The following is a 21,482-nucleotide window of genomic DNA, read 5'->3' on the forward strand; positions in this document are numbered from 1 at the left end:
CTGTCTGAACAGGCCCATTGAAATACAGCTCTAGGTCCACGTGGCATCCAGAGCACACAGAGTGTGAAAGGAATAAGAGACATATTCACAATTATTTCTAGAGTTTAAATTTATCCAGTGAGTTAGGAATGGATTAGGTAAAGGAATGAATGTAATGATACACAGATCCTATACACATTTTCAGCATATACACGTCTCCTCAAACATTAAGTCCCACTGAGATCTATGGGGCTTCCTCTCAGAAAACTGGATATAGGATTACAGCTTTACTTCCGAAGTTTTGTTGATTTCAATGCAACTTACTTACAAATACCTAAGAGTTGAATGCCACCCTGAAAGATGCATTGAGTCAAGGAGTCGACGAATAGGATAGTAAATGATTACGGATATGGCTTTAACATGTGTTCTCAGCTATCACTCTGCAAGGTGAAATACATCTTTCTCATTACCCTAAAAAGAAAACTTTGCCTTGCCTTATAAACTTCCACTTGCTGCTGACTTGCTTCCAACTCTCCTTTTAAAGATGCCTGAAGTCTTAGAAGTTCATTTTCCTGCAGAAAAAGAGCTATCTTTAATAATTTAACAAGATACTGTAGAAGACAGAAATGTACCTACATTGTTATTACTTTGATAGAATAAAACCAGGAAGAACAAATACAAAAAGCACAAAAACTTACTGCTTGCTTTGAGTCTGCCAACTCTTTTTTCGTCTTCACCAGTAGTTGTTTGATCTTGGCATTCTTTTCTTGATACTGCTGTATAGAATTCTGAAATGATTCTATTTTTTTTAAAAAAAGTGTTAGGGATAAGTGTTATTTAGAAATCAGAAGCAGACATTTTCTCAATCACATTTTAAAATGTTTTTCCTATTCCACTTTTCCTGCAAATTTAGAAGAGCAGAGAAGTAATTAGGTTTCTTTCTTGTGGCTTCATGCCAGCATTTTACTGGAAGTAAAATTATGCCAAAAAGTTACAACAGCTGCCTGTGTTTTCATTTTAAAATGAAATTATATTCCTATTTACCTAACAGAGGCTTTTGAGTTGTATTTAGATTTTAATTGTACAATGCCTTTATCAATTTGAGACATACATGTAAAGGCCCTCTTGCTGTATACAAAGAAAAGTTAATATGCTGCTCACTGATTTCTTCCTGTAGAGTTTCTTGTTTCTGTTTTTGAATTTTAATCTCTTGCTCAAGGTCTTCAATTCTGCTGCTTTTGTTGTTAATCTTTTGATTAAGTTCTTTTACAAAACGCTCATAATCAGCGATTTCCATGTCCATCATTGTACTCTTCTGCGCATCCTGCATAAAATTCAACACATAACATTCGCAAATTGAATACATCTGCATTGGCTGGTCCAGTAGACCTAATTTTCCTACTTAAATACTGCCAGATGTTTATCCCAGTTTAGCATACCATATAATTACCCAAATAACAAGATTCTGATCTGGCACACCAACAAATAAAACCATAAGTTAAGTTTAAAGATGACATAGTATGCAACTGGAAGCCAAAAAACGATGATGGACCAGTAATATAGCCTCAGTCTACCTTCTTGGCCAATCCCAGCTCTTCCAAAACTTTCTGAAGATGCTTCTTTTCTTTCTGAAGTTGTGACTGCAGTTCTTCAACTTCTTTTACAGCATTAGCATGCTCCTGCAGAGTAGTTTAAGTGCTTATCATTTAGAAAATAATGACTTTATTTTATTTTCAGATCTTCATTTAGAAAATAACTATTTTATCTTTGGCTTTTACAACAGTGCCATTTACCTTTATCTTCTGCTCTTTCAGAAGTTTTTCTGCTTCGAGTTCTTTGTCCACTTTGGCTTTGGCTCTCTGGGTTTCTAATAGCTGGGTTTCTAACAGCTTGGTGTTAGTCTGTAGAGTCTCAATACGAGACAAGAGGTCTTCATTAGCAGAATGCCACTGGTCTTGCTAAAAGGATAGTAGGAACGAGTTAATACACTTTATGATGGGAAATATTAAATTATATTAGTTTGCATATTGGATTCTCTACCAGACAGCATTTGCAAAATGTGTATTGCCTAAAGCAAAACCTAAACCTCTCTCATTTTCTTTGCCAAGGACCCCATTCCTTGAGGGGTAATGTTTCAGGGCCCGCATGCTGGCAGTGGGGCATAGTGGGTGGGGTACCTTTTCTTTCTGCCATTCCCTTTTCTATCTTTCTGCCAATCCTCTCTCTCCCCCTTCTTCCCCACCTAGCAGGGTGTCAGGAAAGGAAGAGATCACTCTTTACTGATTAGTTATGCCACCCCCGAGCCTTTTCTCTTCTCCCAGGCAGTTAACAACAAATGCTGAATTTTTAATTGACCCCAAAATAGTTGTTTTAAATCAATATTGTTTTTAAATAGATATTGTTTTTATGCTTTTAATGGTTTTAAATTTTTGTATATCTATTTTTAATGTTCATTGTTTTTAACTTCTGTAAACCTCCCAGAGAGCTTCGGCTATGGGGCAGTATATAAATGTAATAAAATAAATAAATACTGATCACTTGCAGAGGGTATTTGAAATTAGTCCAAAGGCTATACGAAATTAGGCCAGTGGATTCAGTCAGCTCACCTTGGGCACAGAGCGTAAAACAAAGTTAAAACAGTCTGGTTTAAAAAAGCTGAACCTGCTTTCACTGCTGGGGATTTCATCCTGGTTGCTTCTATTTCAAATTATGCTGATTCTAAACAAATTCAAGTGATCTAACTAATTCAGTTCAGAAACAGTTAGTCCCCAGTTATAGATTAAGAAGAAATTAGTGCAGACAACCATGCAAGAGGTATCATTTTGTACAGTCTACTAGAATACTGATTAATAACCAAGGCATTTCCTAATGCACAGGTCTACACAAATGTCCAGCTGTAAAACCAAACACCCAGATTTGAATAGCTCTAATGGGAATGCTGTGCTAAATTCGATTCTTTTAGTAGGGCTGTGCACGGCCCCCCGAACCGCTTTGTGTCGATCCGACCCTCCCCCGCTCTGCAGAGCGAGATCCGGAGGAGTGGTTCGAGATTTTGCCCCCCCCCACTTACTTGCTTCCGCAGTGGATGGCAGAGGCAGGTAAGTGGGGAAGGGGGGACAAAATGGGGGCTGAATAAGCCCCCCTGCCCCTTACCTTGCTCTGCCACCGTCGCTGCAGACTGCGGCAGCGGAGCCAGGTAAGCCCCCCCCCCACTTACCTGCGTCTGTCATGGTCTATCACAGGCTTCAACTGAGGCCCAGGCCTCAAAGCAGCAGGCCGTGGTCTGCTTCCGCTTTGAGGCCTGGGCCTCAGTTGAAGCCTGCGCCGGACCGTGACAGATGCAGGTAAGCCCCCCGTCCCCCTTACCTGGCTGTGCTGCGGTCGCGCACGGACTGCGGCGGTGGAGCCAGGTAAGACCCCCCCCCTTACCTGCCTCCAGCGCAGGCTTCAATTGAAGCCTGGGCCTCAGTTGAAGCCTGCACCAGACCACGCCAGACACAGGTAAGCCCCCCTCCCCCTTACCTGGCATCATCGCCACTGCCGCCGCCACATGAGCCCCCCCCTTACCTGCATTCGGAGCTCTGGATGGAGGCGAACCGCTTCACCTCAATCCGCAGCTCCCCCGACCTGATTCGGATCTGCCTGTGGCAGAGGCGGATTGGGTCGCTCTACTCCAGATTCGCGATCTGGAGCGGAGCACAGCCCTACCTTTTAGTGTTCTGTAGTGCTATGGTGCTGTTTGCCATTGCATTCTGGCAGCAAATCGTGATTCCCCTCCACTGAGTGCAGCCCATAGGGGGCATGATATGACCCCTGGACCTCCCACAGTTGTCCATCTGATATGCGAAAAAGAGCGAGCGAGCAATTGTCTGCATTTTCTTCATTACAACTCAATACCCCCCTCTTTTAAAAATAAATCTGCTCTACCTTTAACGGTGTTAAAAATACTATCTAACAATATTTGATGAGACTCTTAGATTAATCCAAAGGTGTAAACCCGTAATCTTTTGTGTAAATGGAATGGCAGATTTCCTAAGACATAGATCTCTGCAAGAACTTTTCCTTATTTATCCTTCCAGGTCATTTTACCATTGGCCACCTCAACCCCTGAAAGCCCCTCTCAACAGCTATGATAGCTAAATAGAACCTCCACGTTGAGAGACGGTCTATCCCTTTGAGTAAAAGATGGTGGGAACAAACAGGGGAATGTTGTTGCCCACAAGCCCTGCAAGTAAGCTTCGCCAAAACGTTTGGGTAATTGCTGGAAAGAGAGTGTTGGACTAGAAGATGACAAGTGAGCTGCCAAAGGTCAAACTGGGGTCTGAGTCTCCAGCATCAACGTTCATTTTCCCAGCCTGAGACTTCTCAGCCCCCACCCACTTCCTCCATTTTATTTTCCCCTCCGCTTCTCCTCCTCCAAATTAAGAACAAATCCCATTTATATCTATCTATATATTTATAAGCAGTACCTGCTGAGTTGAGGTCTCCAGCTGTCTTGTAAGGTCATCAATTTGGCGTTCAAAATTATGAGCTCGCTCTTTTTCAAAATCCAGCTGTTCTGCTTGTTTCTCGAACTCTAATAAAAGATTCTTGGAGCACATACATTTTAAAAAATTGTTATAGACGCCTACAATGTACTATCTATGTAAACAACTGTGTGCATATATTTTCAAGTTTATTATATCAGCAGGAGTAGCTTTGTAAAAATAGACCTATTTCTTCCCATCGAAATAAGGCTAGATTTTGTTTTCCATCCATCCATCTGAAAGATCTGCGTTAGTTATTTAAATGCACACCTTTTAGAATTTTTTTTTAAAGTATCAGCAAAATTATACTGTAGAAGATGGAGTTAGCATCTGCAATTGTCTGTGATCTCCAACATGGTGCAAGCTGACATCCACTTGGAAAATGAAACGTTCCCTTTCTTTCCTCACTCCTGAAGCTGCCTGCTCCCTCCAATGCAAATCTGCTCCAGTGAGTCCCCGAAACATGCAGAGCAGATTTGGGGAGATGGAACCGCAGAGCGGGTAGACTTGTTCCACTCAAAGCAACTTGCAATTTAAAACCACAAACTAATTGGAAAGTTGCGTTTGAACGTAAACTGGTACTGCTTTAAAAACAAGTGAAATGTTGCTGGTAAAATCTAAGGTACAAATGACTTAACTCACACATAGGGCATGGCTAGACGAGGGGTTTGGAGGGATAGGATCTCGCTATTTTATGATCGTGAGATCGTCCCCCTTGTCTACACAAGACGCGCAACGTCCTAGGAGGAAGAGGACGTCGCAGCCACCAATTTTTCTTTTCAATTGGAGAGGAGTGCAGGAGCGCTCTTGCACAAAATGTGAGTCTATTTTAAAAAAACCACCCTCCCGCTCCCCCCACCCCACCCCTGATGGGCACAAAGCTCCTGAGGAGCTCTGTGCCCAAGTCCTCGCGGTTACTTACGAGGAGTCAGGACGAAAACAGGACGGCGAGCCACATGTTCAGCGGTCTCAGGATCATCCTGAGACCATGGAAAAATTGGAATTTATTGGTAGGCCCATATCCTGGGCCAAGGGAGGGATCGTCCCTCCCTGCTCCTGGGATGCCCTGTGTGTCATGTGGACGCACAGGGATGATCCCGGGATGATCACCGGGATATTGCCTCCTCCAGCCATGCCCATAGCCATCACAAAAACAGAACAATGGCTAAGCTAGTTCTTGCCTTTTCCTCTATTTTTCCATTTTGTTTAGCAAGAAAGCAGTTGGGAATACGAGCCCAGCCCATTTCATAGCTGCCTCACTTGAACACAACAAAAGCAACAATCTGAACTTTCTGCTAGTTTTGTGCACGCTTCAAGATTAAAATAACAATTAAAGAAATGTTAAACACAATGATCCAAGAGGCAGAGGAGCAAAACACCTGCTTATACAGTAGGGGAAGACAATGTAGACCAACAAGGCTTTCAGCAGCATTTCTTTTTGGCACAGCAGGATCCACTGTAAACACAGCACGCACATTTAATACCACGACAGCTTTAAAAAAGCAGGTGGTTGGGTACAAGTCTGTGTTGTGCAATGCAGAGAAGGCTTGATTAAGTGTTTCAAGTACACCAAGCACTTAAGAAGATAAAGCATCTGTAGTTTACCTTATAGCTCTCTGCTCCCTGAATGATATCTCCCATTGAAGTAGACAGCTGCTCTCTCTCAGTTTGTGACAACACCAGCTCTTCTCTAAGTGACTGCACCTAAATGGAAAGACAGGCATCACTCTGGGTTAATTGCAATAGATGGATCCAAAGAACCTTCCATGAACAGAAGGGGGATTCCCTCCCCTTTCGCGTCCCCCCCCAACCTCCCAAACTGTTCCAGAGGGTTCCCTAATCCTGCAGAGCAGATTTTCGCAGGGCTGCAGGGGAATAGAGACCTGATAGTGCTCCATTCTATGAGCAGAAATTTGCTCACGGAATTTGGAATTCCACCCAGTTTTGAAAAAAATATATGTATCCCAATAAATCCAGAAGTTTCACAACTGGTACTAAAACCACCAACTACAAACCTAGGTCTTGTAACTGAATGCCACTTCCAACAGAATGATCTTATATTGGAAATTCTCACAGCCAGATAATCATGATTAAGAAGCAGTCACTATGACTGCTGGCCTCTGCCAATTTGATTACAACCCATGCAATGCATTTAGAATATTCAAGGCAGTCCTCTTTATAAAGCTTACTAGTCACAAAAGGAGTTAAGGAAGGGAATAATCTCTGTGGTATGCAGAACCCAAGTAAGTTTTAAAAATAAACCCCAACCTCTTGAGTCATCCCAGATATCTAAAGCAAGTCAATGCAAACAGAATAGGGTAGTGATAAAATGTGCTTCCAACAGCTACTTCTGTCAGCAAGCCACTAAATTCTATGTCGGATGCATCCTTCCATCACTGGTACTTGTCTTTCCAGGAACAACTAGGCAGATAAACTCTACATGTGTGAATTGTACCGGTTTCCAAACATGTGTACTCATGGCCACCCACCCGTCCCATGTTACACACAGAATGGTATCCATGTGTTTCTTTCTATGTAAGTATTACCATGCAGAAAACAACAACACATGCAAAGTGACCTTTAGTGAAGAGCAGAGACCAAAACCTGGAGATTGAGTGATTCTAGGTTAAAGGCCTGCCAACCATCATGACCACCATCTTCTCAGTTTATATGCATCAAAGTGACTGGCCTTTAACATAGGCAGACACAATGCAGGTTCGCACACAAGTAGAGCTCAACTGTATAGAGAATGTAAGAGTGTACGGAGTGGGAAGAGTTCTGTAAGCACATTTGGCTGAACACACTTACAGAAGTCCCGTTACTGGGAATCCTGTCTTTTCAGATTTTCCAATCATGGAAGATCTCTAAGCATGTTCAGCTGAATGGGCTTACAGAACTACAGAAGGCAACAAGGTGTGTTGGGATGTTGGGGGCAGGGCTTATAGGTGAGCCCCCACCCCCCTATGAATGGCTGCATAGGGCCTTGGTCAAAAGAGAAACTACAAGGTTATGATCCAAGTGAGAAGGCGAGAGCTTCTCCAGCAGCATAGTGATGTCTCCTGACTTGGAACTTGACATAACCTTAACCTGAATAATATGCAAAAGAGGAAAAGGGACAAAATAGAACCCTGCTGAACCTCAGGGAAAATTCCAATCAGACAATCATATAAAAAAAAGCTCCAGAAACACTCCAGAAACACCTTGCTAAAAACAAATGGAATCACTTAAAAGCACAAGACTTATGTCAGGGGTTCCCAATATGCCCACAGATGCCTCAATGGCACCAACAAAGCAATCCCCAATGTAGCACCTGTGGGCAACCACAAAACTTTTAAAATTTTAAATTCTTCCATCCCCCCTTTTTAAAAATACATGTACATTCATTTGTATATATCCATATCAATAAATACACATGAAATGCATATAGCTTTCTAGCAATAATACATTGGCTTCATCAAAAGCGGATCAAATATCTAAGTAAGTCTATATGCCACCTGTACAAGCAATTAGTCAAATTATACAAATCCCTAGTAGGGAAGTTGCATTGTCCAAGAGACGCAAATCAAACATTTTGCTGAATAAGAGGCAGCCTAAGTTCTATAGATGTGACAGGCAGACGCCAAAGCAGCAATCCACAGATCAGTCATTTTGTGGTGGTACCCACATCAGTTTCTCAACATTCCACATGTGCGCAAAGTTCCAAAAAGGTTGGGGACCCCTGACTTACGTGGTCCAGGAATCATACGGTACCAGATATATTTAACTTGATTTCAGTTACCTCTTTCCTGCTCAAATCCAGTTCTTTCCTTAATTTCACAGCCACAGCTTTAATTTTATTTAATTTTTCTTCTCTCTCTTTCAGCTGTTTTTCCAAATTTACTAAACAAACAAAGAAAAGCTACTTAAAAACATTGTATTTATACATAATATCTACATTATTCAATACGATTCCATATACCCTTTTCAATATCTGCTTTCAGTTTGAAATGGCCTGATCCCATTCAAGGTCCCCCAACAAGTTCAACAAGACCTTTCCCTTTCCCCCATGGTTTGTTAATGGTTCGTCTTTTCCCCTCTCCTCTCCCATTGGTTTCAATTGGAGAGAAAATAGCTAGACCAGCTCCAGGGGCTGTTCCAGAGGCCTGCTGGCAGAAAGAGGGCACCCACACATTACAAGATGTCCCTTTGGCTTTTTAAAAGGGAAGCTGCAATTTTCAGCATTAAAAAAAAAGGGGGGCGGGCGGGGAAACCTATGAATCAAATAAAAGTGCTTAGTTGGGGGGCTTTGCAGACTGAATGCCATATTTTGCCTTTGTGAGAGAAGTGCATTTTTTAAAAATTTATTTATTACATTTATATACCACCCCATAGTCAAAGCTCCCTGGGCGGTTTACAAAGGTTAAAAACAGTGAACATTAAAAACAAATATAAAAATCTTAAACAATCAGAAGCATAAAAACAACAATAGCCATTTAAAACAACTATTCTGGGGTCAGTTAAAAACTCAACATATGTTGTTAATTGCCTGGGATTATGAGGAGAAGACTTTTTAAAGCTAGAATGACAGGGTTTCATGTTTTCGGTAATATGCTCCCCCCCCCCCCCAACTCTATAGTGGCATTCAGCCATGTAGGAGCTGCAGGAACATATGAGTGGAGGCATGGAATATTAGAGCCGTTTTAATATCTCATCACAAACTTCAAAAGTGCACCCCACTATTCTTGCATATCCTCCTTAACGGTTATAGATGCAGTGGAAACAAAAACATTGTCTAATTATTTCGAAAGAAAACAAGTAAGAACAGACTTAAAATGAATTACCTATTTTGGGGGATTCTGATGATTGTTGGTCGCCATTCGCAGAAGACTCCTCCACAGAACCCTGCATAACAAAATAAATTAACTCAGCAGCTCTCACCTAACCCTGATCAGAGCTCTCACAGGAAATAAGCCAGGTAGAGTTTGCCTTGTGTAGTCCTCCAAGAAGTGCTTCCTATTCTCCAATTGCTTCTCTCCAATACTAGAGCAACAGCATTGATGATGGCTGCTGCTGGGTGGTGGTGGAAACAGACAACTCACAGAGGCAGAGCAAGGAGATCAGTGCTCCCATTGTGACAGCACTTAGGGCTTGAGTCTGATCCATGGGAAAGTGTAAGACTGGACTCCTAGTGCTCATCTACACCAAGCAGGATATAGCACTGTGAAAGTGATATGAAAGCAGTATATAAAAGGCAGGAGCCACACTACTGCTTTATAGTGGTACTGAAGTGCACCGACAACTGTTGGGGTCCATGACACATCTACACCAAGAAGGATATAGCACTGTGAAAGTGATATGAAAGCGGTATATGGTATATGTCAATGGGCCCCAACAGTTGTCGGTGCACTTCAATACCACTATAAAACAGTAGTGTGGCTCCTGCCTTTTATATACCGCTTTCATGGTGCAATATCCTGCTTGGTGTAAATGAGCCCCTAATGTTAGCAATGTTGCCTTGTTGCCTCTATTTGTTTCTCTATGAAAAAGAAAATCAAATAAAGATATAAAAGTGATAGGAAAAGCTCCAGTAAGTTCAATACCAGTCCAACATCTAAATATACATATTTTAAACGTAATTTGTGGAGTCTGTTTCCAGAAGGAACTTTAAAATAAAAGGGAGTGGGGACAAAAGCACTGTGGCAACCAAGTTTCCTCTTGACCAGGCAATGAGAGAGCAACCTGGGAACATTATTAAGTTGTAACAGCCATTTTGTTTCATTGAGTTATCAATTCTTAAGTGCCTCAAAATGGAGAACACTGGAAGTCATAAAGGCCCCTAGCCCATACCATCTTGAAAGTGTAAGAGGAGAAAAACGTCTTTGAAATAAATAAGGATAGAGCTGTTCCATATTTTACCATTTAATGTACCTTTAGCACAATTGTTAGGAAGACTCTTTACTGACTTTTGCATTAAAAAAAAGACTAAACTAAAAGCCACTTTCTATATAAGGATTTTGAATTTGGGAATGATATTTTTTTTCAGTTCACAAATCCAACCTCCAATACAGGTTTCAATTCTATAAATCCTAATTTGGGGATTAAGGGGGAATTCACATTTTTATACAACACTTTGTTTGCTGAGGTGAACACAAAGTGCAAAGAAGAGACATGCCTTCAAGTACACTTAGGCCTCTCTCACAAACAGCAGGCGATGCAATAAACCTGTTCATGGGCTGTTCTTAACTATTCCTGATATTTTTCCAACTTAAATTCTACAGAACGTTGGGGGATATATCTGAATACTTCAATATTAAAAGTCTAACCTTTAGCAAAGCAAGCTCAGCTTGTACACCTCTCAGTTCAGTTTCTTTTTGCTCCAGAACTAAGCTTAGTTTTTTGCGCTCTTCTTCCCATTTTTCTTCTTGCTCTTTTGTTTTGCTTTCATGGTGTGCAAGTTGTTCAGAAATATCTTGAAGTTGAGCTAGAAGATCTTGGTTCTCATTCCTGACCTTTTCACTGGTGTGTTTCAACTCCTGGATATCTAGTTGCAGGGCTTCTTTTTCGGAGAAAGCCCCTTCCAACTCCTCTCTTAAAAGGCATTTTTCTTTTTCATAATCATCCAACAGAGACTGGAGCTCCATGCAACGAGACGCACTTTCTTCCTGGAGCCTCTGCATCTCCTGCCGAAGAAGAACATTTTCTTCCTTCTGCGAGGTCAGGCTTTGTGCCTCTTGCTTCATTTTTGCCAAGAATTCATTTGCAGCTTGCAGTATGCCAACAACATCATCTCTTTCATTTTCATCTAGGCATCCAGAGCCCATCTTCTCAAGGAGGCTATGCAGCTGACTGGTGACAAATGATTTAAAGGCCTTTTCCTCCTCAAGTAATTTAGTCAAATGCTCTTTTTCTTCATAGGCCATTTTCAGTTTTGTTTCTAAGCTATCCACTTTCTCTTTAGAAATGAGCCAGTCCCCCTTTTCGGATGTAATGCTTTCTAGTTCCTTACCAAGTCTGTCTCTGTCTTCCTTTATTTTGTTATTTTCACCATGCAGAGTCTCTACTTCAGACAACAGACAGAGTTTATGTTGCTGAAGAGCTTCCATTTGTTGTTCAACTTCCCCCAGCTTTTGCTGGTCCTTTTCTTTTTCCACTGAAGTGCCTTGAAGTTGCTGCGTTAACTCCTCTGCCTGTCGCTCTAACTCATGGTTGCAAAGGGCAAGAGCCTCTACCTGTTGTTGGAGTTCCACAACCTTTGCTTGCTCCACTGTGTATTTTTCTTGGAGGTTTTCTATTGTCTGAGCAGAAGACTTCATTTCCTCAAGGACGCTATCATTCCGTGAGGAAAGCTCACTCTCTTTCTCTTCCAGTTCTTTTATTGCAGCCTCTCTTTGGTGAAGAGAAGTAACATGTTTCTCATTCTCCTCCTGAAGTGTCCCTATTTTATGTCTCAGTTCTTCTACCTCCTCTCTCTGGGAGGAGAGTTGTTCTACCTCTTCCCGGAGATGATTCACTGTCTCAAGAAGAACATCCTTTTCGTTGAAAGCAACTCTAAGCTTTTTCTGTAGTTCATCTACATCAGAAGCCTGCTGCTGCTTCATCGATGCAAATTCTCGGCTTATCTTCCCAGCTGACTCCCCCAACTCAGTTTGTAAGGTTTCCATTGTTTCTCGTAGGTTCTCATAGCTAGCAATCGCTTCTTCTTTCTCCTGTATGTGCCTTTGCAATTGTTCTTTAAGATCTTGTATTTCAAAAGCCAATGACTGGTTTTCTCTTTCTGAACTTAATGATACTGTTTGTTTAAACTCACAGACTTCTCTCCTATGCTTTTCTACCAGATCTTGAATTTCTCGGCCATTCTCTTTAACAGTATTCTCATGCTGTTCTTTTGTTGCCTGAAGCTCCGATTTTAGTTTTTCAATGAGACAACAGTGATCCTCTTTGGCAAGCTGCAGTTCATTAATTTTGAACTCCAAATCTTCCCTCTCATGAAAGTATTCATCCTTTGCAAGTTGGATTTCCATTTCCAGTTTCATTTTAACATTATTCATATAAGTTAATTCATCTCTTAATATACTATGCTGAGATTCCAGTTCTTTTAAAGCATTCTCTAAGTACCCGGTCTTTTCTGCCATTTCTGTTTCCAACTGTACATTTCTGGTCTCTGTTTGGTTTTCATCATCTTTAATCACAGTTTGCCTTATGTACTCCAGTTCACATTCATACCTCTCTTTACTGGCCCGTAATTCATCCTGCATGCCTTTCTCTTTTACTTGGTATTGCTCTAGTAAGTCCTGCTTTAGCTGATCTACCTTATTTCGCTCTTCTTCACATACTTTAGCAGAGGCTTCAAGCTGACGCGTCAATTCTGATACTTCCTCCTGGTGAATAGTCTTCAGTTTGCCTAGTTCTTCATTTAATGAAACAATTTCATTGTGATAACACTGAGAATTATTTTCAATAACATCTTGCAATTTGGCAATGTCCTCCTCCTTACCCTCACTGAAAGCTTTTAGCTGCTCCTTCAGATTCAAGATCTGCTCCTCACAGGTGGCCTTTGTTTGATGGAGTTCTTTCTGTAGCTTTTTAACGTCTTCATGCCTATTCCTATGACATTCAAGCTGTTCTGCAAGCTGCTCTTGTTTCTTCTGTTCTGCATGCAGTTCCTTTTGCAGTGTGGCTACAGCTTCATCATGTTTGGACTGTGCCGCTACTGTTTCATGTTTAAGACTTTCAATTTCTTTCAGACAGTCAGCATTCAAATGTGCAAATTTCTTCTGCCATTCTTCTTCCTTAGCAAGAGCAGCCTAACGATAGAAGTTACAAAGTGTTGATAAACATACTTTAAAAACACTTGCAAGTTTTTATTAATATAACACCAATTAAAGAAAAAAAATCAATCCTCATGCCCCCACAACCCCATCCGATACAAGTAACAATGGCCATAGCTAGACCTAAGGTTTATCCCTGGATCATCCAGGGGTCAAACCTGTTCATCTAGGTGACACACAGGGGATCCAGTGCTCAGGCAGGGGCGAACCCTGGATGGTCCCAGGATAAACCTTAGGTCTAGCTGTGGCCAATGAAGGAACAAAAAGGATTTTAAAAAATAGAAACATGTATATGAGATCTGCACAAACTGTATTAAATCAACAACATCTGCCTTTTCATCCCATCCTAAAACATATTTCTTCTACAGTTAAGAACAAAATATGCATTTGGTCTATTATAAAATATGATGTCTAAAAAGATGCATGAGACTTGCATTCAGCATGCCCAAATAATACAATCTTAATCAGCTGAGTTGCTCTCTCCAATTCATTCCATTCATAAATCTGAGCATGCAATCTGATCTGAGCATAATATGCTTTATGTCTTGTGGCGGCTGCTTTCTTTTATCTGATATGTACACCAGCAGAAGACATTTTATAGATGTACACATTTTACATTTCAAATTCTTTCTGAAGACAAGGTACACCTCAGTGGATTCGCTAAGGTGGAAAACTGAGGGGCAGAACAGCTGGCAGGAATAACTGCAGTTTAGAATTAAGTCTTTCAATCTTTTGAATGTTCAATCTTTTGGGAAAACACTTTTGCCATCACACATACCTACATATTAGCAAGTACACACACACTCTCTCAAAAAAATTCCCATAAGATGTTGATAAGTTACAAGTCTATGACAGACTGCTGACCCAGGACCGCAAAGCCCAGTTGAAGTAGGTTTATTTTCTAGGGGATGGGTCTACTAAATATCCCATTCTCACAGGATTCACTCCCATCTGCTGTCAGGGAAAGGGGCAATCCATGATACTTATGATGTTTGATTACAAAACAAAGGGATCAAAAGAAAGGAAGAGATTTCTGTGACATAAATACATTTAACAAGCCAAAATTAGATCAGGGTTTGTTTTTTTATCATTTACTATACTTATGGAGTACCTCTGTTTCTTGTTGCCTTTTCACATTTTCTTTTTTCAGAGCTAGACACTGCTGCTGGATTTCTGCTTTTTCCAGAAGAACTGCATCCAGCCTCTCTGTGAGAGCCTAATTTTGAGAAATACACAGACAGAAGTTACCCGCTTAATTGCAAAAAGAGAAAGAAAAGAAAAAAGCACAAGAGTGATGGCTACTCCTTTAACATATTGACTGGGTTTGCACAACATGCTAACTCACTATCTGTGGTTGAGGGTGGGTTATTGTTGAACTGTGGGTTGTTTGTTGAACAATGGGTTAACATGTTGTCTGAACCCAAGACATTTTCTGCAGGTGGCTTGTTAACTATGCAGTTTGGCTTATTTTACTCCAACAAACCACCTTGAAAACCATGATTTGTTGTTGGGTTGTTCAGGGTGATTAACAAACCATAGTGCATGGTTAACAAGACACTCTGCAGAAAATGTGTTGGGTTCAGACAACATGTTAACCCATTGTTCAACAAACAACCCACAGTTCAATAATAACCCACACTTAACCACTGAGTGTGTGTTGGCGTGTTGTGTGAACAGCCCAATACATTTTCAATATTTTTGTTTCCTATGCCAGCAAAAGCACTACAATCACACTCACCTGTCTGAATTACCACCTGCTTCAACCCCAAACCAGAGGGATTATTTTGGTCAGAATCACAGGAATGATCCTGAGGCTCCATATTTATCTTAAATCCATACAGAGATATTAACTCTAGAGTCAATTATTATAATTTATTTCCCTGTAAGTCATCCTTAATTAGCTTTAATAAGTCAGGACTTGACTTGGGATATTCTTATAGTTCTAGATGGCTAGGGCAGGGGGGTAACATTGTCACTGCCATCAAGCCAAAATACCAAGTAAATAACATTGTATGAAAACACATCCTATGGGCACCAGATGCAAAAACTAGACTAAGTGAGCTTCTGTTTATCTGAAACTTAACCAATAAGATTCAATCCTACCATATGACATTAATCTAGGTGAACAGAGGGGGCAAGATAAAAAAAGATTATTAATAATATTATAAAGATCTTATTATCACTCATTGAGTCTGTCTGCATGTCACGACAGCCCACCACGGCTGTCGCATTGTGCTGGGGGCTGCAGGTGTCATTTTTGCATGACACCCGCATTTGCCCAGCTGACCGTGGCATGCGAATCCAGGTGTCAGGTGTTGTTTGAGGGTTAGACAACCCTCAAATACCCATCACTTGTTTTAGGGTTATCTGAAGGTTGTCTAACCTTCAAACAATCCTGCTGCCCGAGTTCACATGACATGGCAAGCCAGGGATCCGCAGGCACCATGCAAAAGTTGTGCCCATGAGCACCCAGCATGACATGACAACTGCCACATGTAAATTAAACCAAGGTGGACTGTTATGTCATGCAAACAAGGCCATAGACTATGTTTAAATACAACACTAAGCTATGGTTTAGCATTATGTAAATGAGACTTAAACTCATCAGCAATTTCTTGCCCTTTGTCCTCTGGCACAGCCTTGAGGAGCTTGGAAACTTCTGTTTCTGTTTAAAGTAACTGCAGTTTAGCGGAAGCGACTGAATGAATAAACAACAACATGAGCCCTAAACTCTAGTTAATGTTAATTATGATTTACCTAAGCAAGCCAACTTCAAATCATGGTTTATTATCTGGGTTTGAATAAGACCAAAGTTTAGAGTTTAGACATAACATTAAATTGTGATTAATTGAAAATAGAAGTGAAAGCTTCAAATCTCCTCCTCACAGCTATGCTGGGGGAGTGGGGCAAAATGGATCAGCCCAAGACTTATGCATGCAAAGGTAAACCATATTTTAGTGTTACAACTGAACCAGGTTATGAAATTTAAAACAGACTATGGATTCCCACTTCCTTGACCTTACTTTTGAGCAGGACAACAACTTTCTACACCAGACCCATATTACCAGTAAACATTGTAATATTCAATTATAATTTGAAGAGCATTTGTAGCAAACGATCTTCTATTCTTATGAGATGAGAAGCATTCCATATTAGGTGAAACTCTCACAAGGATAATTTTTAATAAGTAGAACACCCTGCATTTTCATTTTTAGGCACATAACCTGTGAGACAGTTGAGAAAAGTGTGAGTTTTATGACACCAGCAGAAAATACTCCCATTTGCCAAACAATGTATTTTTGAGGATTGTGCAATATGTGATGCAGGAAGTTGTGTATTACTACCTGAATAATATCATCAGTTCCACCAGTAGCAGATTTTGTTTTCAGTTCTTCATTCTCCTTCTCCAGTTCTAGGGGGGGAAGCATTTTTCTCTGAATAAGGATCATTAATATATTCAATTCATTTCATTTACATCCCACCTTTCTACAAAACCAAAGTCCATTATATACAATTCATTTATTAACAGGAACAAGTACAAGTCAGACAGATATTCACACAATTTCCTCCCAATTCCTGAAGACCTTTCCTCACAACTCTTCTCATTTATTGTAGCTAATGCAACTTATGGGCCTTTCCCCCTATATTTCCCCCCCATGCATATTGCTTTAAAATAAATTAAAACCAATTTCAGTAGGCTACCTGCAGATCTTGATTTCACTTTCTGTATCAGCATCATTTGCTTCTTTGCAAATTTGATGAGATCTTCTCTGGGCAATGTATCCAGCTGCAAAATTCATAAGTGTGTGCTCTAAATTGCAGTTAACAGTAATTGAACTTCAGCATTACAAGTAACTTTTATGGATCTGCTCTTCAACCGTTATTCTACCAGTAGAAGCTATTCTATACTGTTTGCACCTGCAAGGAATTCTAAGAAATGCACTGCAGTTTGCGAAGTACTATGCACATGTTTGGTTCAACATAAACATTCATCCCATTTTGTCCCTGACAGACCCACAAAGCAGAGACGCCTTATACAAGAAGAACTCAGCCCTGAAAAGTACTATAGGCCTGTGCACCTGCTCCATTCTTCTGCTCTAATAACTATTCTTTGATGCTTAGAGAAACAGCTTGGGTATGTCCACCTCCACTGATCTACAACAGAAAAAAAAACCACATTCTTGTCCTGCGAAGGGGAAGGGATTGTTGCTTGCACTCCACACAGACCCAGATCCTGATTCTCGGGGGGCTCAAGGGTAAAAAGGTGCTGCTTGGATAACAGCATAACAATTTCCAACTGAGTTTTCAGTTGTATCTCAATTGATTCCAAAAGGAGTCAACACATAACCATGCTGAAAGGATTTACAGTCAGAAAATAAATAAATCCAAATATCTTCAGGCATACAGAACTATTAGGCTTGCAAAACTGATAAAGCATAGGAGGAAGTTTAGACCGAAGAACTGAATGTTGTAAAAACTACATTTTGATTTAACGAGACTGTTGTATGAATGAGCAATAAGGAAATAAAAAGCCAAATGTTTGAACTAGATACAGCCAACTATATTCTACTTGTTTCCAATATCAGCTGCCAGCTGTACTTGCCAAATAAACTCTTCATGCATCCAAACATGACTTTTGAATGATTACTATGACTTCGCTTTCTTCAAAAAAAGCAAAGGCGACACTTGCATTTGAAAATGAGCCACTTTATAAAGACACTTTACAGACAGAGGCATCCTTTGGTTTATAAGTTATTACCATTTTATTCTGCAAGGGAACCTCACCTTTGACTTGCCTGTTGCAGTCGTGGAAGGAGACGCTGCCATTTCTTGACCACCATCTTGCAGCTGGAGCAGAAATAAAGTCATATACAAATGTGTGATGTATCGCAACTGCACCAGCTATGAGGGTGAGGGAGTGTGGTTTCTGAGCTCCAAGGTCAAAGCCCTGGTTCCAACCTTGGATCCCAGAAACTCAACAATGCTGTCTGGGTTACCATACTTTTGGTTCCCTCTCCCCGCCAAAGGTGAACAGGAAGTTAACCATGAAGACTCCTTAGAGAAATCCTAATACAAAAATAATAATAAGAGGTGCTATGTTGATTAGCCTAAACTGTGGTTATCTTAACAAGTTTGTTGAAAGAAGCTAGCTTCGAACCTCATGCTCTGAAACTGGTTAGTTCCATACAAATCAGAGTTAAGATTAACCACAGTTTGTCAGATTGGATGATATGGCAAGCCACAGTTAACCAACTCCTTCTTGTAATTGTGCCGAAAGAGGGGGTGGGCGGGATAGACTTGTTCCTGTCACAATAAGCCATGATTTATTGTAATGTTCACAAAGTTGGATGCAATCAGTTATCCTGATGACACCTTAACCTAAATCTCCAGATGACTACCCTGAGGAGCTTCACATTAATGTTAAACTAACTGGTAGACAAAGGCCTTAGCTAGACCTAAGGATTATCTCAGGCAAATGGAGGGGTCATCCCTGCCTGCTCCCGGGATCCCCTGTGTGTCATTTGGATGCACAGGGATGATCCCAGGACAATCCTGGGATATAGGCCTGGTCTAGCCATGGCCAAAGTGAACCACAGAATTCCAGAGGACAAATTCAATGGAAAGGAACAGCTCCACATGCTGGACTAGATGGGCCTTGGTTTGATTGAGCAGGGCTCTCCTTAAGTTCTTATGAGTATGTAGCATCTTACAATAAAAGCGTAGCTCAAACATTTCTTCCCATTATAGATATTTTAAATCATTCGATTTTTGCACTTAGTTTTGTATAAAATGATACTGTTTATGTCCACTTCTGAAAAATCTCAAATTTGATCAGAGAAGTCACATTAAATTCTTTTCTATGTAATGCAGGCTTTAATTATGAATGCTCCAAGTAATAGTTACCCATTAGTAACAACAACAGTTACTTTGAAAGCCCAAAGCAAGAGACTCCGGATTATGCTATACAAATCTGGCTCTAATAGTTTATCTAAAAGGGTAAATTTTAGTCCCATCCCCCAGTTCTAGGAACTTAGCGGCTGGTGTCCTTTCTCCCCCCCCAGCATTAAATAAATACTCAGCATATGCTCAGAGGCATTTTTGTTTCCTAAGACTATACTGCCTAGAATAAAATTGCCAAGGTTTGGCTCTGCAATTACAATGTTTCCTTGGCTAGAGGAGTGGATTGTTCACCAGTTTTCAGCCCACCAGGAAACCCCCCCCACACACACACACGTAGGGTTGCCAGCTTTTAAGTGGCTATGGCACACGGAAGATTAGCAAATAAACTTGCTCTGAGCTAGACAAACAGTGATAGGAAATTATACCCAGCATTTATAGAGCACTTTATAGCAGGGACTGACAGAGAACAAGCTTCCGGAATCTAGGTGTTTTTTTTGTTTTGTTTTTACTAGAAGCCTCACGTCCAATAACAGGCCAGGTGCATAATGGTAGCTGGAAGTGTATTTAATTCTAACGTACGTTTAGAATTAAAGAACAGGCTGCCTCTGAGCATATGTTAAGCCCAACAATTTGTTTTTCAGTAGCAGAACTGGGCTCATAGTCCTGTCATAAAAAAAAGCTTCCTGTAGCTTCCTCTCAAGTTTTCTTGATTTCTGCAAGACTAACTCAGAAGACAGGAGAGTTTTTCATATTGGGAATCACAACCTTTGCTGATCTTCTGCAAATTATGCAGAGATCTACTAGTAGCTCTCGACTGACATTCTACCGATCACTGCTTTATAGTGTTCAAAATGCTGATGCACGTTATCTCTACAATCCCACCCCCCATATTGCAGATTTGGAGGAGAGAGTTTGAGAGACAATGACTTACCTGAAACCAGGTAAAAACTGAACTATGGTCCTCTAGTCAGACACTCTTAGGCCACAGCTAGACCTAAGGTTCATCCTGGGATCATCCAGGGTTCGCCCCTGCCTGAGCACTGGATCCCCTGTGTGTCACCTAGATGAACAGGTTTGACCCCTGGATGATCCAGGGATAAACCTTAGGTCTAGCTATGACCTTAGTTACATAAGAACAAAAGAAGAGCCATGCTGGATCAAACCTAGGGTCCATCTAAGTCCAGCACTCTGTTCACACAGTGGTCAAACAGCTGTCGACCAGGGAACCACAAGCAGGACATGGTGCAACAGCACCGTCCTACCCATGTTCCCCAGCAACTGGTGTATATAAGCCTACTGCCTCTGATACTAGCTATACCAGCTGTCAGCCAGAAAGGGAAAAGCATTACCTGTTTGACTTCCATATATAATCAGGTTGTTGATAGCCAAAGCATGAGAGCCCATAAAATGTTGACACCCCAAAGTGTACCACTGAGGGCATTCAACGTGGTGAACAGTACAATCCTACACATGTCTACTCAGAAATAAACCCCACTGTGTTCAATGGGGCTAATTCCCAGGAAAAGGACTACAGCCTTGGTATTAGACAAGATTCCCCGATTTGTGGAACTTGTCCCTGAGGAATCGTGGAGATCAAACCAAATCCAGGTAACCCTCATAGACAACCGGCGGGAGAGGCCACCCACAAGCGGCCTGAGGGGAAGTGACCCGGACAAGGCAATCCACGCAACTTCGATCAGATCGGCGTTAAGTTTCCACAGCCCCCACATCCCCTCGAGACCCTCCCGGTTACCTCCATTGCGGAGCTGAGTCCCGCCGCGAGAGGGAGGGAAGGGAGGGAGAGGGGGAAACGAGGCTCTCTCAGCCCCTCAGCCTGCAACTCTCGCTCCGGCGCCGCTTCCGCCTTCGTCACCGCCTCTCCGCGCGCTCGCCTCTGACGTCAGGGAAATCGGCCTGAACGCCGCAGAGGCAGAGCTCGACCAGGTTTCGGGGCCCCTTCCGATTGAGTCGCCATGGCAACGCATGAAGTGACACGGCAGGCCCGCCTCCCTCCGCCCCTTGCCGGCTTTCTCTCAGACCCCGCCCCCTTGTTCTACGTTTCGCTTTATTTATCTTCGTGCAAGCGCGCTGGGGCCCCGATTCGGATCGGGGCCATGGCGCTCCGGGTGGGGTGTGTGTAACCTACCGCTCCACCGCGTTTCCCTTGAAATCCCGTCCCCGTCGCGAGTTAAAAGAAGGGAAAAGTCCCCATTGGAGTCAATGGAAGCTTTTTGTCGTCTTTGAACGTCCACCCTCGCAGGGCCGGTGC

General features: G+C 41.6%; 1 protein-coding gene across 1 annotated transcript in view; it reads right to left on the reverse strand.

Moving 5' to 3' along the window:
* The window catches only part of GCC2 (GRIP and coiled-coil domain containing 2), a 33,282-nt gene extending 12,200 nt beyond the window's left edge, over positions 1 to 21,082 (reverse strand). Inside the window, exons 1-15 of the mRNA XM_063126208.1 lie at positions 20,967 to 21,082; positions 18,098 to 18,160; positions 17,015 to 17,099; positions 16,657 to 16,724; positions 14,424 to 14,528; positions 10,808 to 13,288; positions 9,326 to 9,386; positions 8,284 to 8,384; positions 6,111 to 6,209; positions 4,449 to 4,568; positions 1,773 to 1,937; positions 1,554 to 1,658; positions 1,141 to 1,303; positions 678 to 778; positions 474 to 551 (exon numbers count right to left, since the gene is read on the reverse strand). Coding sequence (XP_062982278.1) covers positions 474 to 551; positions 678 to 778; positions 1,141 to 1,303; positions 1,554 to 1,658; positions 1,773 to 1,937; positions 4,449 to 4,568; positions 6,111 to 6,209; positions 8,284 to 8,384; positions 9,326 to 9,386; positions 10,808 to 13,288; positions 14,424 to 14,528; positions 16,657 to 16,724; positions 17,015 to 17,099; positions 18,098 to 18,160; positions 20,967 to 20,972 — 3,801 coding nt within the window. The 5' untranslated portion in view covers positions 20,973 to 21,082. The remainder of the gene's footprint in view (positions 1 to 473; positions 552 to 677; positions 779 to 1,140; positions 1,304 to 1,553; positions 1,659 to 1,772; positions 1,938 to 4,448; positions 4,569 to 6,110; positions 6,210 to 8,283; positions 8,385 to 9,325; positions 9,387 to 10,807; positions 13,289 to 14,423; positions 14,529 to 16,656; positions 16,725 to 17,014; positions 17,100 to 18,097; positions 18,161 to 20,966) is intronic.
* Positions 21,083 to 21,482: the final 400 nt, after the last annotated feature.

Source organism: Elgaria multicarinata, chromosome 5 (assembly GCF_023053635.1).
Source record: "Elgaria multicarinata webbii isolate HBS135686 ecotype San Diego chromosome 5, rElgMul1.1.pri, whole genome shotgun sequence".
In the NCBI taxonomy this organism is placed as follows: Eukaryota; Metazoa; Chordata; class Lepidosauria; order Squamata; family Anguidae; genus Elgaria; species Elgaria multicarinata.